The sequence below is a fragment of the Uloborus diversus genome, chromosome 4 (assembly GCF_026930045.1).
Source record: "Uloborus diversus isolate 005 chromosome 4, Udiv.v.3.1, whole genome shotgun sequence".
NCBI classification, from domain to species: domain Eukaryota; kingdom Metazoa; phylum Arthropoda; class Arachnida; order Araneae; family Uloboridae; genus Uloborus; species Uloborus diversus.
In genome coordinates, this window is record NC_072734.1 from 98,976,908 (window position 1) to 99,002,425 (window position 25,518).

At 33.0% G+C, this 25,518-nt stretch overlaps 1 protein-coding gene across 1 annotated transcript in view; it reads left to right on the top strand.

The window, feature by feature from the left end:
* Positions 1–25,518, top strand: part of LOC129219706 (uncharacterized) — a 40,474-nt gene that overhangs the window by 9,458 nt on the left and 5,498 nt on the right. The window contains exons 2-3 of the mRNA XM_054853992.1: positions 6,317–6,391; positions 16,334–16,449. Coding sequence (XP_054709967.1) covers positions 6,317–6,391; positions 16,334–16,449 — 191 coding nt within the window. The remainder of the gene's footprint in view (positions 1–6,316; positions 6,392–16,333; positions 16,450–25,518) is intronic.

Sequence of the window (25,518 nt, forward strand, 5' to 3'; positions counted from 1 at the left end):
TAATCAGCATATCACTATGTACAGCTATATTACAAATTACAGATTATTTAATGTTACAAAGATATTTTGAACTGCGAGAGCCGCACTCCGCGACTACTCTGCCCTTTGCATCACAAGAGTCTCCCCCCTTGACCTCTTTACTTTCTCTTATATACGGGGATTCGTTTGGCGGGGAATGCACCCCTGTTTACAACAGTTAGACGATGTCGACAAAATGCGTTAAGATCTCTTCCTCCTGCTGTCTGTGGTTTTCAACCGCGTTGACAAGATGGCTGAAAAATGTTCCCTATAGTGTCACAGACATCATATCACACCAAACGGAGAAAGTTTATGTGCACAACAAATGCGTAGACATGTGTGTATGCACGTAGGCGTGTGTGAGTGTATGTGTGTGAAGTCGTGTGTGTGTATGTAACGTGCGTGTGTGTAGGACATGGACGCCTCCGACCAGGAGATCGGATAGCTCAAAACCGGAGCAGCCGCGCCGCCAGCAGAGGACGGTGGGCGGTGGTGCTGCAAAGGCTTCTGGTCCAAGTTGAAAAAGGCACGGACACCAAAAACGGTCAAATGATAACAATAAGCAATCGTGATTGCTCAAAAAAAAAATCTAAAATAACAAGGGGGGGGGGAATGCTAGCGCAGGCGATGAAGTCGCCAAAACTAATGCAGCTGACGATAAACTACATTTGTCAAACTGGAATTCCCCTCTGGTAACCTTTAGCTTATCGTATATTGTGTTGTCGCCAACGGAGGTTTGCTTGGCTATTTTAGCGCAAAATGGCTTTCGTTACGATCATAACCAGCCATGTTTCTACTGTAATTAATGTACTGTTCAATGTGTAACATATTAATTATGCAAAATACCAATGGATTAAAGAAGATAACATTACAATAACCTTTTTTATTGAGGTTAAAAGACAGTGGATCATCAAAAATTACGAATAAACGGACAGAATTATCGGCGTCAAGATCGTAACGTCATTTGGACATCTCACATGTATGTTTAAGAAAAATTATTTTTCTTCTAAGATACTGCATAAAAGCTTATGGAAACACTTTAAAACAATTAAAAATTGATTCTGAGGATCGATAAATACCTTTTAAACGAAAACATCATATACTTAATTCTCAAATAATAGCATTGTAAAGATTGTAACTTTTGGACATGCATCAAATTTTAAACTTACTTTTTTCTAAAATCGTTTACAAAGTAAGTAATCTGCCTTTACTTTTGTTATTTGTGTAAAATATTAACAAAAAATTATTCAGTGTTCAATTCATACTTTTAATTTTTTTTTAGAAACGTATGTAAATAATTAAAAAAAAATTTTTTTAATGGTACATTTGCTCTGTTAACATTTTGGTGTGTCCAAAATTGTGCCTTTTAGCAAAGAAAATATTTTTTAAGGGTATTTGAAGAGCATTTTTTCCATAATTTATGTCAGTTCTTGTCTCTATACAGTATTATTATTTTACTCAAAAATTTTTGAGTCAATTAAAGTGAAAGTTATTTGATGTTGAAGCTTCAAAGTTGAGGTCTGTGTTTGCTCCCACCTTTTGAGAACTGCCCATATATACTAATTTTTAGCATTTGTAAAATGCATTATTCACAAAAAAAAACTTTTTTTCAACTATAGTTAATGACAGACAAAAACAGAAAGGAACACTAAAAAGAAGAATTTATGAAATTTTTTTAATGTATGAATTTGTTTGAGTACATCCTTATATATTATTTCTCTAGCCTGTTTTTTGTTTCAATGCGAGATCTCCCTCAATTCTTGATCGATTTTTTTGATTTACCCCTCATTTTATAGCTTATCGTTTAGGCTACTGACGAAACATAGACCCAAAGTCTAAAAATTATTTTTTCTGTTAAAAAAACCTGTTTTAAAGCACCGAACTGAGGTTTTCGGTTAAATTTATAAGTTTAAATTGCTCCGTGACCGGCAGAGCAGAATAGCTTGATTGGCATAGCGTTCGACTGGTAACCATAAGAACGAGTGTTCGGGCCCCGTCCCGGATGATCTGCATCGAAAAATTAGAAAAATATCATGCACTACATGGACACTTACAAACAATAAATAACACACGTGAGGGAGTAAAATAAATGAGATAGGAACGCTCCTTGCTATCACGAAAAGTTGATGCAATCTGTAGCGACTTGCTTCTTAATTATAAGGTGTTTTTAAAGCTTTGACTCCAGTTAGAAAAATAAAGCATGATGTTAGCGATAATATTAGTATTAGGTTTAAGATATCAGACTAAAATGGAATTATTTTTGTTCAGATAAAAAATCGTATACTAAAATGTACATCTTCTGATGACAGTTTTTGACTCTTTGGGCAAAAAAAAAAAAAAACAAAATACTACCCCAAATTGAAATTAGGCTTTTCATTTAGTTAACCTATGAATATTTATTAGAATACAAAGTAAAACATAAAAATTACTAACAACTTGATGTGTAAATATCATTTTTTTTCCTTCTTTCGCAAAAAAAAAAAAAAAAAGCCAGTCAAAATTTTACTACATTCAAAAAACCTGTGCTTTAAAAACTAACATAGTTCAACTGATGTTACATTTTAACCGATCGTTTAAAGGATGAACACGTGCTGCCATCTAAGCCATAATGGTTCAAGCAGCCTGTGATAACAAATTGTATAAATTTTCAAAAACAAAAACACTTCTCTTCAATATCTTATATACTATATCTGTGGATTATTTTTCTGTCGGTATGCGAGATCCCTTAATTTTATTTCTGTAGCTTGTTTGTTGTTCCTACGCGAGATCTTCCTCAATTCTTGATCGATTTCTTTGATTTACCCCTCATTTTAAAGCGTATCAAGCCGGCTAATGATAAAAATCAGACCTACATTCGAAAAATCAATTTTTCAGAAACGCCCCTAGCTCTTGCATTACCTTCGAGTGGCCTGTAGTTCTTATGCAGATTTTTTTTGAATTCAAAATTCTAATACAATTTCCAATGTTTTGCACCGCTTTCGGCGAAAAAAAATCACAATTAAACCTGTTTTTTTCTTTTCTTTATTTTTTTAAATAAAGCTCGAAAGCACTGGGCTTAGTTGCTCGGTTTCATTGATAAGTTTTTTTTAGTAGAGGGTTCGACTATAAATTAGCTGAACTTAGGGTCCGCCATTATAGCTAATTTAGATTAATATTACGCATTACATGTATAGTGCAGCTCTGGTTAGTTGAGCTGTGACTTTAATTATGTTTACCTGTTTTAGGGGAGTTTAGTGAAAAACATGTGTTATTGGCTCGGATTTTAGATGGAATATTTTTGAACAACTACTAAGAAAGTTGCTCAACTCAATTTAGCACCAATTACCACTCCCTATTTACCGAAACAGAGGTAAACATTGTCAGATTCGGAGCTCAACTTTTCAGAGCCTCACAATACTTATTACAACAGATAACACACACGTAATGCAATAACATAAACACGACAGGAATGCTCCTTAGCATTTCAATTCTTTTATGCAGACTACAGTTATTATTCAGATGAATTGACTATTAATCAAATGATGTTCTTTCTTTTTTTAAAGCTTTAACTTCATTCAGATTACTAAACATAATGTAAGCATAAAAAATATTAGATTAAAAAATTCAAATCTTAAGGGAATCCTTTTTGCGCAGAAAAACTCTTCATTGTATGCTGAAATGTAGATTTTGCTCTTAGCAGTGTTCGACCTTTTGTATAAATAAAAAACTACTATGCCAAATTGAAATTACGAGTCTCACCCAGTAAACCTTAAACTATTTATTCGAATACAATGTAAAACATTAAATTTATTATCAACTTCTAAAGTAAGAAATACTTTTCTTATCCTCTGCTTTCGGCGGGGAAAAAATGCAATTTTTCTACGCTCGAAAAATTACACTTAAAAAATGGATTCAGTTCAACTGGTTTTGGTTTTGAAATTTAAGTGTTCGATTAAAAGAAAAACATATGCTGGCATTCAAACCGTAATGGTTAAAGCAGCCTTCTATGGGAAATTGTATCAATTTTCAAAAATAAAAACATTTATTTTCAGTCTAATATATTATTTCTCTAAAATGTTTGTTTTAATCGCTAGGCGAGATCTTCCTCATTTCTTAATCAAATTCCATGTTTTACAAATAATTCTAAAACGTATCAGCTGCTAATGACAAAACATAGACGCACGGTCTTTTTTTTTTGCCGAAAAGCTTTTTGGCTGTTTTTTATTACACATTGTTTCAATGAATAACATTCGAAAACTAGAGACGTACCGAGTAGCACTTTGGCCGAGTACCGAGTACTCGACCTTTCACTACTCGGCCGAGTACCGAGTTACCGAGTACTCGGCCTTTCACGACTCGGCCGAGTTACCAAGTACCAATTATGTTTTAACAAGAACCACCAACACACATGTGATGAATTTTGAACTTATTGAAATAGTAGTATATACCTCCTTGTCCATATAATAGTTTTTAAAACTAAATTCCTGGTGAAATTTAATTACGCATTATATAAACAATTTTGTTTGTCAAAAATTTTACCAATAAATGATTTTTAAAATTAAAAATAAAGAAATAAAAGGTATGATTAATCAAGTTGGAATTAAAACAAATTGCAGTAAAATCCCCCTAATGCGGACACTAACAGGACAATTTTTTTTGTCCGCAATAGAGAGGTGTCCGCAGGACAGGGGTTTAATAATGTTATTTGCATTGGAACTGGGGAATTAAAAATTGTCCGCATAAGAGGGGTGTCCGTTAGGAGGGGTTTCACTGTATACCAATCAATTATAGTTCTAGTCCGCCAAACATAAATATTTTTTTTAAGGAGATAAAACAAATGTGCAAGAACACTGCAGACACATGTTTCCGCCTCCCTCCCCCCTTACAAGGAATGTCTTTTTCAGTGCATAACATGTGAGCTAGAGAAGGTAAAGACATTCAACAAAAAAATCCAACTTTTGTCGGATGCCTTTAAATCCACGAGCTCCCATTTTGTGCATAGAAAAAGGAATTCCTTGTAACTTCAAAAACACGTATCTGCAGCGTTCCTACACTGTGCTTTTATCATTGTTTTATTTCCTTTAATTTTTTAAGCAAAGGTATTTTTATATTTTTTATAACTAATTTTTTTTGTATCAAATATCCATTTTTAATATAAAAATTCCATATTTTCTATACTTGCCTTTTTTTGCATAATTTTTAATAAACAAGTTTAATAAACTTTGGGGACATTAAAAGAAAGATTTATACCATTGAAGCATTACAAACTTCATTATTCTCAAAATTTAAATTTGACTTATCAATTTTAATTGTAAATTATTGCAGAATATAATGCTTGCTTTTTTTTTAATATAAATTTCGGTATCTGTCTTGGACAATATTCAATTTTTTGCAACTACTCGGTATTGGCCGAGTATCTGATCAGAATTTGGCCGAGTACCGAGTACTCGGCAAATTGGCCGAGTATGCCGAGTATCGAGTAATTACTGAGTACTCGGTACGTCTCTATCGAAAACGAAGGCGAAATTGCTCGGTTGGTTGGAGTGTCATGCTGACAATTATAATGGTGCCTGCCAATACATATCTCTTTTATGCCTCTTTTTTTCCCGTCACAGACTCACATAGGCAGGATTGTATTTGCCACAACCCGTTTTTTCATATGCACAACTACTGCTTTTCAGGAGTCACTCGGTCTCGCACTTTTAATGATATTTATGTTTGCATTGAAAATACGTACAACCAAAAAGTGAGCGATGATTACATCATCACAACATTGTATTTAACGATGTTTTGTCGCTGATGTCTTTAAAGTACATGCCTTCTTTTGTACCTTTACTTTTTTCTGTTTACTTACATCCGTTTACTTTTTTCGATTCTTCTTCATAATGTTCTTCTTTGAAGTTTTTAAATAGAGAAATGCCACATGAAACAATACGAAGCAGAGTGCGGAGTTCCACACGGGTCGACTAGTTTGGTACTTAGTTGCAAATAAGAATGACATTCTTGACAGAATTTCATAACGTTTACTTTTAAAGTTGGAATTGCTTTGAGAACTGCAAATTTTACCTGAGCACTTGCTCACATAGTATATTATTAATTTCATGAACCACTAGTTGTTTAATTAAGTTGTATGAAGTATTTTTTTGAAATCATTCATTTGAATTGACAAAAATTTTGTTCATTTGAGTAAGGCTACATAAGAAACTTGACTTGATAGCATCTTTGTATTATTCTCCCAACTATGAATGTAACTTCATGTGTTTGCTTTTGCTATTCATTTATTAATTGAGCCTGATTCTCATTGATTTCTATCTTACAGTGGCTGAACATGCTATTGAGTTACTTGAAGCTAAAAATTACAAGAAACCTGCAATGAAATTTCAAAAAAGTGCTGGTAATATTTCACACTTATTTTAATTTTGTTTAATTTGTAATACATTGTATTATTTTAATTCAACATAAAATTTTGGTTACAATTTTTTCTCTGAATTTTTTTTTAAGACTCTGTTACAGGATAAGCAAATGCTTACATTAGGTATACTGCACATCTACAGTGCTGATTTCTCATTTTTAATGTAATCAATCAAGAACCGAGACTCTTTAATAAACGTTCAAAACTATCATTGGAGCAAAATTTCAAAGTTAATCCATATACTAAGCACCCTCTCAATGAAAAAGAACAAAACAAACATTGTTGTTCTTCAATAATAGACATAAAAGTGTAACCGTTGCAGGGGCGTAGCTAAGGGGGGTTTTTTGGGGCAACCCCCCCTCCCCCCCCCCGAAATGTTTGTCTCAAAAAAAAAAAAAAAAGAGGAAAAGAGAAGAGAAAGAAAAGAAAAAGAAAAATCAAAACGACTTTTTCTGTGTAACAAAGGTCAAAAATTCACTTCATTCCCCCCCCCCCCAATGCCATTGAAAATCTGCTACTCAAGCATAAAGACGCCTCCCTCTGCTGCGACAACTTTTTGATAATTGACTGAAATTTGACACTTCGCTTTAGAAATGAGATTGATTTGTTAAATCCACGTATATGTAGCCTTTCTTCGTCATTGATTCTGCAAATTGCTAAATATGTTTAATTTTATGAGTGGCGCGGTGGGAATATTGCACACAGTCGAATCTGTATATTTCGAATTTCACAGGAAAGAAAAAATCGAAATAAAGAGGTTTTGAGATACGGGGGCTTTAAGAAACTTTATAGAAATTTGAAACATGATGGTGAAAATTTGAAATCGATACTAAAGATAATGTGGGCTCTTGATTAAAATTCCTCTGTATTAGTTTTGTTAGGTATTTATTCTATTATTACATTATTAAGTGCTTTATTGCAAGTTTAAGGAATCATTTTGACGGTAAAAGTAAGTTTAAGCATATCTTTTTCAAGAAAAAGTCTTCTTGCTTTTTGGTCTCTGATTTTTATGATTTTACCAATCTTTGTTAGGTTTTTATTTTTTATAAAATTATTTAGATTTCAATAACGGCAAGGACTGACTTAGACTTAGATGATTATGACTAACCTTACTTTTTAAACAGTATTTATAAAGTAAGAAAATTGTACTCTCCCTCTAAGTAAAAAGATTCATTTAATCTGAACACTCAGATAACTGAAATTTATTCAGTTTGCGATAAAATTTATTCTCTGTCTCTCTCTTAAAAAAGAGAGAGAGAGAAGGAAAAAAAACTATGCTTTTTAGAATTTCTTAAAGGGCCAATTAATCTACTAAGAACATAAATATTATGCACAAATATACTTGAAATGTGGACACAAATTATAACGAGTAGATCGTTCTGTTAGCGCGAATGGAGGCAGGGGAGTTTTCCCCCCTTTGCTTTAGGTTTTCTAATTTGTCAAAATAATCGTCAATTATTATAAGTGTTGCAGCTTAATGTAAAGCTCGTTTAGCCTATATTTTCATTCATATACTTGCCCAAATGGTTTTCAGTCCAAAATAGTGAATTTAGACACGTTTTTATCACCCCAGTGACAGCTGATTTTTTTGTATTTAATGTTCGGTTTTTTTTTCCTTTTCTTTTCTCCCATCAGAAAAGGACATTTGCTTTTCTCTTCCATTTCATTAAACTATTCAAAAAAGAAAAATTCATGATTTTTTTGTTTTAAGATTTTGGAACATACGTTGTTACTATATAAAGTCTTCCTAAAACTGGGGGGGCATTGTCCTCTATGCACCCCTTATAAATCCACCCATACCCTTCTAAAATATTCAAAAAATATTTTTTTTTTTTTAATTTTTAGAAGATGTGTTGTTACTATATAAAGTCCTCTCAAAAGTGGGGGGCATTGCCCCCTCTGCCCCCCCCCCCATAAATCCGCCCATGCTAACCGCCCTTATATGTGTATAAACCACTGTCAATATTGGAAATAAATGTTGAAACCTGGGGGGGGGGGGGTGATTGACTTCAAAACACTGAACTTGGGTATTTTGATTTCTTTCCATGAAAGTTAAAAGCATTTATGAAAAGTTTTTTAAATATTAGCTTGCGAATATTTAGTTGATAAAATATATTTTGAATGTGAAGATTGCAAAATTAAGCCTCTTTATGACCGAGTTTTTCAGACATTTGCTGAAAACTTTCGACGCAGAAGATCTTTTATCACAGTGTCTTGAGAATCAAAGATCAGTCAAAGTCAAAGATCTTTTATCAATCTTGTTGTAGAAAATGCAATTTTTTTTCCCTAAAATTTTTTAAATTGCCATCATTATTATATACTAGAAAGTCGCCCGTCATGGTATGACGGGTGAAAATTGTTTCTACATTTAAAGGAAGCCATTGCCTGTTTGGTGATAGTTTGATAGTTGAAATTTTAACCCTTACATCAGTGGATGAACCCTAAACTCCGATAGGTAGCGTCAATTCGCATCTCCAGAGCTCGAATACGCTACCTTGCTGTAATTTACAATACTATCAAAAAAAGTAAAGCATTCCATTCCACGTGTTTTCTTTGGGGTAAATTACAGGCTTCAGATCGTTTGTAGTGTAACGTAATTTCAGAACAATAGAAAAGAAAGCTTCCTACAAGCACTATGATAAATTACTGTCATTCACTAATTTTCAAAGCAAGTTATAAGTTACAGCATTTGTTTGTTTTACCTTTTTCATCCGCCGTTAGACAGTAGCTGCAGCGTCCCCTATAGTTTATTGGAATTGCAAATTGTTTTAGTACCTTCGTTTTTTCCTAAAATGAGTCTTACCAGTAACACTGTTAAGTCGCTGGATCGAGTTCAGCCTTGTCACAATAAAGCTTATCCATACATGAAATACACCGCCAGCTCAGTCATTTCCAGCCGAGGACTGCAGTTTCATGCTTATTAGCACTCATCAGCCCGGCATAGGAAAGTGACTGAGCTGAAGATAAACTGAATATATTCAGTTGGAAAATGAATATATTCAGCAGTGTTCGCGCTCAATTATCCGTAACTTGGGTTCCCACAGACCCATTAATGAAATAGATTTGGGTCCTTTGGCGGAAAAAATGAGTCCCTTAAATTTTAAACAGAAAATCTTAGCACATAATTGAATAATATACAACTATTTATACTTAAGGAAAAGAAACTATCCACATAGTTATTTGAAAAAGGTATGAAATAAACTAAATTGGTTAATTCTGCCCTTTTTTCTGTGATTATCATATGTTCAAATAATACATTTGCAAGATTTAGTTATTTGAGAAACTATTTAGTCAGTTACAATGAGGTAAACTCAAAATTTACTTTAAAGTTGGATTTTACCATGAAATAAAAAATAAATGCCTTTGATTGATCAAGCAGAAAGCACTCCCTTAACCTTTGCTTTTATGAACATTTTTCTAGGTGAAAAAAAGCAAACGGCCCACCCCTCCATCAATTATCAATGGCAATTTCATAGAAAAAAATCGCAAGCGAATTAACCCAACGCAAAAATCGCGATCGCAAAAACGCAACATTTTCTCACATGAGTATGAAAATTGCTCATTTGCAATCTTAAATTAGAAAATTTGACTTCATTTTGACTCTTTTAAAATATCTGTGTTGGCTTTGGTGCTACTTTAAAAATTTCGCCATTTTCAAAATGGCGCGATCGATTAATACGTGACTTTTGCAAGTCCAAATAAAAATAGCCCCTCAGAAATAGGTGAATTACTAGAAAATGAACAAGGTTAAAGTGTTTTTGTATAAAATTCATATTCATAAGTAATTTAACAAGAAAAATGTTAAGTTCAGAACTTTATGTTTTGCGCGATCGGGAAAATGTTCGCCATTTTTTTTTCACCCATCCTTTTATTGAGGATGCAAGATAATAATTTTCAAAAGTAATTCTGGTTAGGTGAATGCAAAATAGATAATCTTTTACTACTCAGTTGTCCTGTATCAATCCTGAAGATTGCATTGAAACCACTCTTACTTTTGATCTTTATTGTTGTTTTCAGGAATTTCCCCAAGATAAAAGTTGAGGGAGAACTTATTCTTAGAATACAGTACAATGGTCTATTTATGAACTTGCAATATTTTGCTCCTTGAGCTCTGCCCAGGAGGTCACTCTAAGCTCCAGTCTTATCACTAAAATTCCATTGACTGGTCAACAGTAGGGGTGTGTTTGAATAGCTGATAAAGAGATAGGGTCATTTTAACCCTTTTCTGTTGATTCTCCTGGTCATTGAAGCTTAAAAGCATTCACTAGATAGATCTTCAGCATTTTCCACAATTTTTTTTCTGGTTTTTATCTTTTGGGTGTTCTGGGTCCCTAGGACCCGAATTTTCGCAGAAGTTGCGTCCCTTTCCCGCAAATTTGCGTAAAAAACCCACTATAGCGCGTAAACGCGAACCCTGATTCAGTAACTGAATATACCATGCCTTGCATTCAATCTTCGAGTTGAACCGAACCACTGCTTCGGTCACTTGTCTGATTTGTGCTAATTCTATATTAGCTACCAGTTTGTTTAGCACTCTTGGCTTCCTTAAGAGGTTTTCCATCTCCAGCTCAGTCACTTTCCTATGCCGGGCTGATGAGTGCTAATAAGCGTGAAACTGCCGTCCTCGGCTGGAAATGATTGAGCTGACGGTGTATTTCATGTATCTCTTCTTTAGCTAATAGGCGGTAATTTAGTGAATAAAGCTTTTCCATGCTTGTCAAACATTACCAAAACATATTATCAAATTGTCATGCTGTGGAGCGAGTTTTATTGTTGAAACATACGGGTTACTTTATCATCGGCTATTATTTATATGAGGAAAGATTTGCATTAAATGAAATCTGAATACAATATTTTTAGTATGAATGTATGATATTGCCCTGAAAAAAATTTTTTTTGCCTTGAAAAGTGCTTGAATTTTTTTCTCCCTTAAGGGTGTGAACCCTGCTCCTCCTTATTTGGAGCACTTTTGATTGGTAGAGCTCGGCGCCTTTTTGACTCTGGCGCCATTGTGCACTGCACAACCTTGCACATGGAGACGGCACGGCCCTGCATAAGGGTTCTCTACTAGACCCATGAAAAAATTATTAACTGTTAATTTTATTGAAAACGAAGCTACTTTTTTCACACCACTGATTATAAATTATCTCTGAACCTTAATTTATAAAAAGTTATCCTAATTTCATTAGTAAACTGCATGCATAAATTCAGATTTATTTCACAGTGTTTAGTGATGAAGTGAGCTTGTACAAATGATTTTACTAAATAGCTTGTGAAAAACTTTATATAAGACACAAAAATAAGGGAGGGGGAGTGTATTCAGTATAAAAAAGTGAGTGCTCATATAAAACATGAAGAAAGTGCATGACTTATTTATTTCAGCTTTCAAAAATAAAATTTCTAATTTAACTTTCTAATTTTTTTCTACACTTAACAGTGTACTATTATTTCTTGTGTTTTAAATGATAAATGTGTTTTGAGGTATGCATGTATAAATTGGTTTATCTTTGTTTTCCTTTAAATATAATGATATGAGAATAGATTAACATGAGATTTTTATGAAAGTTGTAGAATATTGTGCATGTTTAAAAAATAATAATAAGATGATTAATTTCTAAAATAATAAAAGTTTGTTAAAAAAAAATTAAAATTCCAAGTTCAAGCAAAAACATCAGATTTAAATAAAAAATCTCAAACCCTGGATTCAACTTCTTGGGTTAGGGCAGTGGTGCAAAGAACCTTTTTTCACCTGAGAGCAACATCTCATACTAAGGTGACTATTGCAGGCCAGAACACATATAAAATGAAAATATATTGTAATGGTTTTTAAAATTAAGAACCTTTTAAAATACAGTAAAGGAAAGAAAATTGTAAACCAAACACTGTTTTACCATTACTACTATTGAAAAGAAGATTAGAACTGCATGTTTAATAGAAAATCTCTAGCCTTTGCTTCCATAAAGGTTTCTAGTAGAGACGTACCGAGTAGCACTTTGGCCGAGTACCGAGTACTCGGCCTTTCACTACTCGGCCAAGTACTGAGTTACCGAGTACTCGGCCTTTCACTATTCGGCCCGAGTTACCAAGAACCAAATATGTTTTAAGAAGAACCACCGACACACATGTGATAAATTTTGAACTTATCGGAATAGTAGTATAGACCTCCTTGTCCATATACAGTCGAACCTCCATATATCGAAGTAGCAAATTGCCGGGAAAAAATTCGATATGTAGAAATTTCGATATATAGAAACGATCTTATATTGTCCTAAAAATCTCCTAAACCATTAAAATTAAAGCTAATTTTCATGTATGAAACCTAATTTCTAATTGATACGAACATCGGATTAAATGAAAGTTAATAATTAAAAAAATAACAGAAATCACATTTTTGCGCCTTCATACAGCTTCATTCTTCGGCAATTCAACTTGGTCCGCAACATTAGGGGGTTTTCGTTTTGACAAATTGAGAGAAAAGTAAGAAATTAATCTACTTAACTTGAATGCTTTTTACTGCAGCTAAAATGATTAGGAACGATAATCAACAGACAAAAGGGATGACTTGAAACTGATTTTACAACGTTACTGGTTACAACTAAGATATTTAAAATAAATTTGTTGGGATTTAAGAACTCCAGAACGAAACAACGACCTATCTACACAACCCTCTACCCCAAATTCATTATGAGTTTCGTCGCAACCTTTAGTGAACATAATTTTCTCCCCTAAACTTTATTTTTCATGAGACTAACGAATGTCTCGATGTCATTCTAACGAATGATCTACGAATGTCTCGAAAAAAAATTCGATATATAGAGATTTTTTCGATATATAGAAACAATTTTTCTATGTAATGAACATAGAAATTTGCTGGGATTTCGATATATAGAAAATTTCGATGTGTGGTAGTTCGATATATGGAGGTTCGACTGTAATAGTTTTTAAAACTAAATTCTTGCTGAAATTTAATTATGCATTATATATACAATTTTGTTTGAGTCAAAAATTTTACAAAATAATTATTTTTAAAATTAAAAATAAAAAAATAAAAGGTATGATTAATCAAGTTGGAATTAAAACAAATTACTGTAAAATCCTTCTAATGTGGACACTAACGGGACAAATTTTTTTGTCCGCAATACAGAGGTGTCAGCAGGACAGGGGGTTTAATAATGTTATTTGCATTGGAACTGGGGAATTAAAAATTGTCCGCATAAGAGGGGTGTCCGTTAGGAGGGGTTTCACTGTATACCAATCAATTATAGTTCTAGTCCGCCAAACATAAATAATTTTTAAAAGCAGATAAAACAAATGTGCAGGAACACTGCAGACAGGTGTTTCTGCCCCCCCCCCCCTTCCGTTACAAGGAACATCTTTTTCAGTGCATAACATGTGAGCTAAAGAATGTAAAGACATTCGATAAAAAAAAATCCGACTTTTATCGGATGCCTTTTAATTTACAAGCTCCCATTTTGTGCATGAAAAAGGAATTCCTTGTAATGCCAAACACATGTCTGCAAATTTCCTGCACTGTGCTTTTAACGTTGTTTTATTTCCTTTTATTTTTTAAGCAAAGGCATTTTTACATTTTTTATAACTAATTTTTGTTTGTAGCAAAAATCCATTTTTAATATAAAAATTCCATATTTTCTATACTTATCTTTTTTGCGTAATTTTTTAATAAATAAGTTTTATTAACTTTGGGGACATTAAAATAAAGATTATTCCATTGAAGCATTACAAACTTCATTATTCTCAAATTTAAATTTGACTTATAAATTTTAATTGTAAATGATTGCAGAATAAAATGCTTGCTCTTTTTTATAAATTATAGTATCTGTCTTGGACAATATTCAATTTTTTGCAACTACTCGGTATTGGTCGAGTATCTGATCAGAATTTGCCGAGTACCGAGTACTCGGTAGGTCTCTAGTTTCTAGTAATGATGCAGCTCCTTCTTAAGTACTGTTACTTAAGAAGCTGTATCATTACCAGTGTTCGCGCTCAATTATCCGTAACTTGGGTTCCCACAGACCCATTAATGAAATAGATTTGGGTCCTTTAAATTGAGTTCCTTAAATTTTAAACAGAAAATCTTAGCACATAATTGAATAATATACAACTATTTATACTTAAGGAAAAGAAACTATCCACATAGTTATTTGAAAAAGGTATGAAATAAACTAAATTGGTTAATTTTGCCCTTTTTCTGTGATTATCATATGTTCAAATAATACACTTGCAAGATTTAGTTATTTGAGAAACTATTTAGTCAGTTACAGTGAGGTAAACTCATAATTTACTTTAAAGTTGGATTTTACCATGAAATAAAAAATAAATGCCTTTGATTGATCAAGCAGAAAACACTCCCTTAACCTTTGCTTTCATAAACATTTTTCTAGGTGAAAAAAAACAACTAGCCCCCCCCCCTCCCTCCATCAATTATCAATGGCAATTTCATAGAAATAGAAAAAAATCGCAAGCGAATTAACACAACACAAAAATTGCGATCGCAAAAACGAAACATTTCTCACATGAGTGAAAATTGCTCATTTGCAATCTTAAATTAGAAAAATTTGACTTTATTGTGACTCTTTTAAAATATCTGTGTTGGCTTTGGTGCTACTTTTAAAATTTTGCCATTTTCAAAATGGCGCGATCGATTAATATGTGACTTTTGCAAGTCCAAATGAAAATAGCCCCCTCAGAAATAGGTGAATTACTAGAAAATGAACAAGGTTAAAGTGCTTTTGTATAAAATTCATATTCATAAGTAATTTAACAAGAAAAATGTTAAGTTCAGAACTTTGTGTTTTGCGCAATAGGGAAAATGTTCGCCATTTTTTTTTTCACACCATCTTTTTATTGAGGATGCAAGATAATAATTTTCAAAAGTAATTCTGGTTAGGTGAATGTAAAATAGATAATCTTTTACTACTCAGTTGTCCTGTATCAATCCTGAAGATTGCATTGAAACCACTCTTACTTTTGATCTTTATTGTTGTTTTCAGGAATTTCCCCCAAGATAAAAGTTGAGGGAGAACTTATTCTTAGAATACAGTACAATGGGCTATTTATGAACTTGCAATATTTTGCTCTTTGAGCTCTGCCCAGGAGGTCACTGTAAACTCCAGTCTTTTCACTAAAATTCCATTGACTGGTCAACAGTAAGGGTGTGTTTGAATAGCTGATAAAGAGATAGGGTCATTTTAATCCTTTTCTGTTGATTCTCCCGGTCATTGAAGCTTAAAAGCATTCACTAGATAGATCTTCAGCATTTTCCACAATTTTTTTTCTGGTTTTTATCTTTTGGGTGTTCTGGGTCCCTAGGACCGGAATTTTCGCAGAAGTTGCGTCCCTTTCCCGCGAATTTGCGTAAAAAACCCGCTATAGCGCGTAAACGCGAACCCTGATTACAATGTTACTTAAGAAAAAGCTGTAACTTTAACCGAGAAACTTTTGTAGATGCCCAGGTCTCATGGAGGTTTTCTAGTAAACAAGCTTTGTTTTTTTATGTCTACATGCTTTTTTTATTAATATGAATATTCTATCCTGTTTAGAACCAAATTTCTGTTTGGCTTCAAATTTGAAACATTCATTTGAAAACCCAAAAGAAGACCATCTTGTTTTGAAATGTTCCAGAATATATTTTTCAATTTATAACATTGGATGTAATAATGTGCCACAAAAATCAGCTTTGCAGGCCAGCTGTGGTCCACAAGCTGTATGTTGGCACCACTGTGTTTGTTATGGGAATAAGGGCTTAATATTATATTCTGATTTTACTGTTGTTTAAAGATACCTCCATTAAATTTGTGTAAACAAACTGGGTGCATTCAAAAAATAAAATATTTCCATTGTAATTCTTATATAAACTTTGAAAAATCATTATTTATCATAGCCTAACATTATATTAATTTGCAGTACTTAGTAGAATCCAGAATCTACTGCCATTGATTGAAAAAGGTGAAGAACTAGCAGACAAGAATGCCGATGTTAACATAGAAAATGTGGAAGAGGATAAACCTTATGTGGAAATGGTAATAAGTTCTAAATTTTTGTAACATTTTGATATTATGTTTTGAATTTTAAGCATAAACTACATTGCTGCTAACTTAAGAAGTGTTTCGTACTTCTTAAATTCTTCTTTTAACCAAATTTATTGTTGATCATTTTTTAAGTAGTAAGGATTATCTTCCCTTTTATTGGTAACGAATCAAATGTTGTAATTTGTAATTGTCAGAGTAATTCTGGTTTTCCAGTATAAAGTCACAAGTATATCTGCAGATAAGTAGTCCTCTCTTTCTAATGTCAGGGGTTTTTTTTCTTTTTCTTTTTACATTCTAATTGAGGACCTAAATGCACGAAGGGAACAGCTCCACTTTTAAAAAAGTTTTAGGAATGGCAAAAAAAAAATAGACGTAGAAATTTTGAAAAGTAGTCTCTTCTCTGTATACACTTTTAGTAGTCCCTTCTTTGCGCTGTGATTTTAAATAATGAGAAATTAAAGGAAAAAATATGTTAAGCAAAATTAGCGTAGGGAATAAAAATGCTTCATTTTGCAAAGAATTTTTTTTTTCTTCATATCATCAATTTTCCCTGAATTTTTGTTAGTTTTTCAAAATTCCCCTGATATTTCCCTGATTTTTTCCCTGAGTGATAAAGTTCCCTGACTTTTCCCTGATCTCCCTGATTTCCCTGATGTATCATAAATACACAGTCAAAAACACATAATATAGAATCATTACAATGTTCCTTATTTTTTTTCTAGGGCACGAAAATATTCCTCTCTCTCAGTCTCCAAAACATTAGTTTCCTTTGTATAATTGAAGCAGATACAATTTCTGAGACTATAACTGTTTAGAATCAAACAAAAGGCAGTTTGTCTAGTTCTCACCAAATTTGCTTGAATTCTGCCCCTGCGTGCAGTGACGTAACCAGGAAAAATTTTAAGGGAGCACATTGAAAAAACAAAAAACATATATATTTTTTTTTTGATCTGATAGGAAAAAAGGTCAAAAGGTGTCCAGTCAAAAGTTTGAAACTTCTAGTTTTGAAAACGCAATTTTAGCCTTAAAAATGCGACTATAGGCCATGTTTATTGACGTTATGGAGGAAGCTCAGAAACTTTCCGATCAATGATTTTTTAAAATAGATTGAGATCAATTCCTTCTCCCCCTGCAAGTTTTCGAAATTGAAGTTTCAAAAACGCAACTTTAGACGAACTTTGAAGATTTTATGGACGGGAAAATCTGGAGCATTTCCCAAGAAAATTCAGGGGCAATTCCACTTAAATTTTTTGTAAGTGTTGTTTAAAAAACCAATTTTTTGTGATATTAAAGAGAGGAAGAATGGGGACCCTTGCACGAATATTTTCTTAAACTTATGTCTTAAAACTCAATTTGTAAAGCCATATTTTGTAATATTAGGGCCAGTGATTTTTCAAAATTAGAGCTCCAAAACGCAATTCTGAACAATTTTCGATGTTGTTGAGTATTTGTGGGCTTCTCCCTAAAACTTACAAATATTTGATGCAAAAGAATAACATCTTTGTTTATAACACTTATGAAAGTTGGTATTAAGTTGGCACAAGTAAAACCACAAAAAACTCTTGAAAAGAATCATTGGATGAGCCCAGATCAAAATCTAATTTTGATGTAATTTACTTCAATAAATACATTTTCTATTTATAATTAGCAACTTATTTATTTTTGTTCTTAGTTTGATCAATATGAATAACCAATTCAGTTTTAATTGTAAGTATTTTTATTAAGTGCGATAACATTTTTCTAGATAAATATTTGGATTTTTAACATTTTCATTTTTCCAAAAGTTTTTGGGGCATTAATGTTTTACAAATATTACAAACATGCTCATTGCTTGTCTTTTAATTTGTATTATGCATGGCCCTCTGATTGTTCTGTTCATTAAAATGTAAGAAATTCAAGTATGTATTATGATGTTATAGCTAATTTGATTTTTCTGTGTGTATGGGTGGGAGCGCCAGGAGACGCCCCGAGCGCCGTCAGAGCTTCGGACGGCCCTGAGCCTCTAAACAAAAGCCAGAATTTATTTGTTTATATTTGAGAAAAAAATAGCAACATCTTTCTTCTCATTGATTTTCTTCACGCTACTAATTTTAATAAAAGCATTGTTCAAAATTGGCCCTGATCAACAATGATCTTCTATAATTGAAGGCTTACCTACATTTTAGCATGAAATAGTGAAAAACAATTATAATTCATGTTCTAATTATTTTGGAATATTGGAACAAATTTAATCTGATGCACAAAAATCAGGGGTTTCTGTGGATATTTTATTTTAATTTTTGCAAGCATTTTTTTGCCCTCATATTAGAATGATGCCATATTCATGTCCCAAAATCAAAATTCAAATGGTTCGGTTCTTTTTTGGAGTTATAAAATCCCCCTATGTTCCTTCTCGATTTTTTGAAAATTAATAAGCAAAAAGCATACAAATTCACACAGTTTGAGGATTGAATGAAATTCCAAAAGTGGTTTAGATTATTAAATTAACTCATTTGAACATGGAATATGACAAGGGCAAATCAAAAAGTCTTTTCGCCTATTTTTTTTAAGCCGAAATATGGCTGGGAATACAAAACAAATATGTACATTCCCAGCAGTGACAGTTCCTTTAACTGTGCCATCCGTATCAGCTTTTTGCTCGGAAGAGCGAAGCTGCTATCAGTCATTTAAGATGACGGTCCATCTTCAGGCATCCGCAGCTTATGAGCAGTCACATGTTATTCTTTTTCTATTGAGCAAAAGAGACAAACGCCCCTTGTGTTTCTTCAAGTGAGTCTCCAAGAGAGACACTTTTCCCCCTGTGTGGGGAGCATTTCCTGCGAATTGCTATTTGTGTTTGTCCCTTACTCCATAGAAAACAAATAACATTTTGCTGCTCATAAGCTGTGGACGTCTGAAGAACGACCATCATCTTAAATGACTGATAGCAGCTCCGCTCTTCCGAGCAAAAGGCAGATATGGCTGGTACGGTTAAAGGAAATGTCACTGTTGGGAATGTACATGTTCGTTTTGTATTCCCAGCCATATTTTGGCTTAAAAAAATAAGCGCAAAGACTTTTTGATTTGCCCTCGTACAGTGAATTTTATTTCCTTTACTGAGCTAATTTGTCATTTCAACCATTTTTTACGATTTTTACGAATATCCGCTGCAAGAAAAGGTTTGAAAGTTGAAAGAATTCAACCTTCAAATATTTAATTCTTTCCTTAGACTGAATATTTAGTTCAAGAAGTGCAACTCTGCTACTTGAAAATGTAAATAGATGCAGTCATAATTTGATTTAAATTTTACATAGACATACATGTACATAAAACTAATTTAGATGATGAAAAACTTTAATTTTCATTATAGAAGTTAATTTTATAGGAACTAATTATAATTGATTTTGTGTTCAAATTAGTGGTCCAGACCTGAACATTCGCTCCTTTCTTACGACTTTGTTGAAATGAAATAAAAAAATTTTCAAGCTTACCTAATGAACTCAAAACTTACAGTATTTAATGATAATTGATTTTAATTATGTTCATATATCAACATTCAAACAGTAAAAAAAAAAAAAAAAAATAGGGAAAATGTACGGAGCTAGTATTTATAATCAAATATTAATAAATATCCAAAATATGAATCATAACTAAGAATGCTTACTTTACTTCATGTGCAATTTTAAACTACAGTAAACTTGCACTACAACGTAATTCGATTTATGAGAAATGTTGCATACAAAGAAGTTCTAGCTTAAACATAGGTATAACAATAAAATGTGGATGACCTGTGTTTGCAAAGATAATCAATACTTTAAAAGGATCGTTAATAACAGTTAAAGATCAGTTAAGAACAAGGGCATATATATATAAGGAGTCCAGGGTCCCCGGGATCCTCCCCAAATTAGAAAAAGTTATAGGTAATAAGTAATTATTATAGGGGATTTTCGAAAATAGGTGCACCAAGCACTGTTAACCCCTGTTAATTCCATTACCGAGCAATGCCGGGTACGGGAATGCTAGTATATATATATATATATATATATATATATATATATGTATATATATATATATATATATATATATATATATATAAATATATATTATATGGGGGACTGACAATGGGGAAAGATTGAGAGAGGTAGTTTATTCCTATAAATAGTATTTTCAGAAAAATCCTGAAGCATGTCAACTTTAGTTTGTTTAGTTTTTTAAAATTTTCAATCATAATTTGAATTTTTATAATTGAAATTTGAAACAGAAGAATATATTGTTTTCCTATCAATGTGCAAAGTTTTATTCTAATCGGTGATTCACCCTTGGGTAGGGCTACTTGTTAGCGTCTAAAACAGCAAGAAAGAGAGTCCAGATTTTTGCTTGGAGACTCATTACTACCATATAGGTAGTCAAATTAACAGAATTGCGTGCTATAAGCGGAGAGGGAGAATTAGCAATTTGAATCGACAGTCGTAAGCCTAATATTCGCAAAGGTACTTCCCTGGAAAATTTTCGAAATTGTATTTCTAAAATTGAGTTTGCTTTGATCTCTGGCGATGTTCGGAGAAGAAAAGGTTCAGGGACTTTTACGAACGGTTCAAGCACAGAGCCTCTGCCTTTGAAATTTTTTGAATGAAATCCTAAAACTAAAGTTTTAGACGATTTCATAGATGAATGAAGGGGAGGGAGAATTGTGAATGCTCTCTAATTTTTCGAAAATGAAAATGAAATGTCCTAAATAAGCTCAGTTGTTGACTATCTTAAGAGAAGAAAAGGGGTTCAGGTGAACTCTCCTTGGAAAATTTTTGAAATTGTAGTTCTAAAATTGCAGTTTGCACTATCTCTGGTGGTGTTCAGAGCAGGAGAAGTTCAGAGACTTTTTTGAACCGTTTAAGCTCAGAGACTTTGCCTTTGAAATTTCTTGAAACTGAAGCCTTAAAACTGAAATTTTTTAATGATAGAGAAGAGGAGGGGATAGGTTGGGGATGCTCTCTATTTTTTAAAAAACGAAAATGAAACCTCAGAAGTAAGCTCAGTTACATACCATTTTTGTTGAAGTTAAGAGAAAAAAAGGATTTAGGCCATATTTCCCTGGAAAATGTTTGAATTTTAGGTTCTAAAAATGCAATCATAGGCCATCTTTGTAAACGTTAGAGAAACAAATTTATATTCGGAGCCTCTCCCTCAAATTATTTTTAGAATTGAAGTTATAAAAATTGAAATTTTAGACGAGTTTTAGTGATGCGGGAGGAGAGACGATTGGAGGTACCTCAATCGCAAGGAAGTTTTTCTTCCAAATTTTAAGTCCAAAATAGTAGATTATCTTTTATGACTGAAAGGGAAATGTTTGGAGACCCTCACATGGAATTTTTTTGTCCTATAAACAAAGTTTTATCTACGATCTTTAAAAATATGAAGGGAGGCAGTCGGCACTCCTCTAAAACATTTATCGAAATTAATATCCTAAAAACCCATTTCTTCACTATTTTTGATGAAGGGGATGAGGTGAGGTTCGGAGAAGGGGGGGGGGTGAATTTGGGACCCTTTCCCTGGAATTTGTAGAGATTTAAGCCCCTAAACCAAAGCTTAAGATACTCTTAGAGGATGTTGGGGGCTCAGGTACTCTGGCATAAGAGGGAGGAAAGTAAGCATCCCCATAGCTCTACTCCTGGATTCGTCATCCCGCTCAAATATTTATGCTACTCTAAAATGATGCTATTTTTCACCTCTGTATTTTAATTTTTAAACTATACAATGATGTATTTCTAGATGGAGGGATAATGTCATGACCCTCTAAAAAATGTTTCATGACCCACATGGGGGTCGCGGCCCACAGGTTGGGAACCACTGAGTTAGAGCATTGAAACAAATTGCGTAGAACGTGGAAAATTCTGCTCTTTTCAAACGATAAAAAATATCAATATGTGCAAGTAACTTTTCGCCCCCATATTCAGGAATTTATGGAAATTACACCTCAATTGAAATAAAAAAAGAACTATTCATCGAGTTTTTTTCCAAACCGGCCTGCAAACCTTTCCAGTTCTGAAAGAAAGATAATGTGAAAGTTTCAGTGAAATCGGTCACGTAGTTCTCGAGTTTTGCGTGTTGAATTTAAAAAACGCGCTTTTCAGAAACTTTATTTTATACTATGTAGAGATTAGTTAAATGCATGAAACATACAATTATATACTGGTCTGCAAACCTTTTCAAGACTTAAAGGAACAAATTGAAAATTTCAGCGAAATTGGCCAGTTAGTTCTCGAGTTTTGTGAGTTCAAACACACAGATGCTCTTTGGAGACTTTATTTTATAATATGTAGGGATGGCATATAGCAAGTTTTTCTTGAGTAACAAATTTTGGAGCTAATGTGAATTCCCCCTCCACAACATGAACATTTTCAGAAGGGAACCGTGAGGCTTAAGTATCAACTTTTTTATTGGGTACTAAATATTAGTTTTGTGAATGAACTTTTGCTTTAGCATCACTGAAAGCAGATGTTCCCGACACAGTACTAGTTGAAACATAGCTTTGTTAATGCACAATTCGCCACTCTGCATCTTTTTCATCCTAAATACGAAATTGCTGAAACAAAATTTCACATAAACGGGCTGTTTATCAAAAGTTTGAAAATGGAAGTAAAAATAGAAATTGTCTGACAATCAAGGAAATGTAAAGATTTTCGACATGCTTGAATAACTAAAAAGTGCGGGGAATGTAATTATTGTGTCTACTATTGTCTTATATATCTGTACAATTCTATTGTCATGCTGCATTTTATTATTGCTTCATACTATATGTACCAACATACCATACTGTTTCATTTTATGCCATTCTTTCCTATTGAGTTTGTGCTTCCTAACAGTATTGTTATTCAATAGCATAGCTTTTTTTTATATACAGTAAAATTTCAGTTCTCTATATTTAAATTCAGAAAAATGAAGTTAAGAAATAGGTTAAAACAGTTTGTGTGAGGGGTGTTTTCAATTGTCTAAAATAATTGGCATGTTCATTTAAAAAAATCATATAGATACCCTTTTCCACAATGCGAAATTTCAACCTATGCAAGGAATCTTGGAAAGCATCCCTTGTGTACAGGGGTGCCCATCCCCCACCCCCAAGTCCAATGTCGCAAGTCCCCCCTCCCCCCAAATTTTTCTCAACCCTCTTTTCCTTTTTTATTTTTTAGCTCTCTTTTTTATTTTATTTATTTTTTTTTTAATATTTTTTATTTATTTATTTTTAATTATTATTATTATTATTTTACTAGAAAAGTTCTGACTTCTAATGACCTACACATACACACACACAAAATAAATAAGTGAAATAAAATATAAACAGAGTAAAATAAATTAAAATAAATTAATTTTAAAAAAATAAAAAATCCCCCCAAAACATTTTATGGCACAACTTGCGCCATAATCCCCCCCCCCCCCCCGTGGGCACCCCTGCTCGCTTAAATTGAGATTGGACTGTATGTGCAGCAAGGGCGGATCCAGAAACTTTTCAAGGGGGGGGCGATAGATTTTTATTATTTACCCCTTACTGGTTAGCGTCTTATCCTGATTTGCTCGTGCATACACAAACATTACACACACACACATATATATATATATATATATATATATATGTGTGTGTGTGTGTACTACAACAACTGTCAATAACTTTCGTACGTTTCACATTTTCCAAACTCGCATCTGAAATAATACAAGGCAAGAGGAAAATAAATATGCTGTAAAAAATAAAAGTTTTTCGCATTTAGATGTAAAATATGCCGATTTTTTGAAGAACCATTCTTTCTAAATCATTAAAATTAAATAGTAAGCCAAAGCCAACCCAAGATCGTATGGTTCCCCAGATAAAAAACTGATTGAGTTGTTTTAATTCATTGATAATATTGGAACAAGCTGTATTTGATTCAGAAAAAAAATGTCTTTCGAACGACATCGAATGCTAGGGGGTATGAGAAATCTTTCATCCCGGTAATAGGCAATTAATGTGAAATTCCTGCCTTAAAAATTAATTACAAAAAATCTAATTCGAAGTTTAAAACATAAAACCCCAGATGCAAACCCTGGGGGGAGGGGGCTCAAAGTAATTTTGTACAAAATTTCAAGGTTGTAGGTGCTATGGAGTCTCCTACAGGCAAGCCCGCCACAGACTTCCTTTCATTATTTTGTTGACCTTACTTTTTTTTAATACATAGAGAAAATATAAAACTGACCCCAGCTAGAGTGGCCCTAGTCAATTTATTCAATTTTGTTTTTTCTAATTTAATAAATTTTTGATAAATATTATCATCCCGCGCACGGAACTTAGGTTTTGTGTTTTCAAAGGCTACAACAAGCCTACAAGGCTACAGCAAGGGCTACAAAGGCTACAACAAGGTTTGCAAAGGCTTAAAACACAAACCGTCAGTTACAGTTCACAATATTTTTGAGCCGTCTTTTCGATTTTTAATGCATGTGTTTATGAGGCGTTAAAAATATCTATGCACGCACACTCAAATACAGACCAAAATTTGTCGAACCAGAAAAAGAAAAAACGAAACGAAAATATAAAATACATAAAGGTACCTTGTCTAACAAAATCTGGTAGCTCACCAGTTTCATGGGTTTTTTCTTCGTCTTCTTTCTTCTTGAAAAATCCTAATGAATTGATTTGTTTTCTTTTGGACATAGTCAACTTTTGGAAGTTAGATGTAACCAGTATTCAAGAGAGACAATGACTGAACATTTCCCCCTGTTTCCTAGAGTGACGCTCTACAGAATGACTGGCGTCATCAAAAAATCGGCGGCTCTGAATGTCTGATTGCGAAGGTTATGTTTCCCCCTTTTCCCTTTATGATTTGCATTTTAGCCCGTTAAATTTTTTCTTTCTCGGTGAAGATCTTGAGGTTTCTGTTTCATCATATTTTCAAGCCAAAATTCAATCCCAACAAAGAAGAAAAAAATGTTATAAATTCTTATTCCTATAAAGGCAAGAAAGAATGTTCTTTTGCCTCTGAAGAATATTTTGTTTTGCGAATATTCTTTAGTTTTTTTTTTTTTTTTTTTTTGGGTTAATTTCGATAGGTGCCCGGTTAT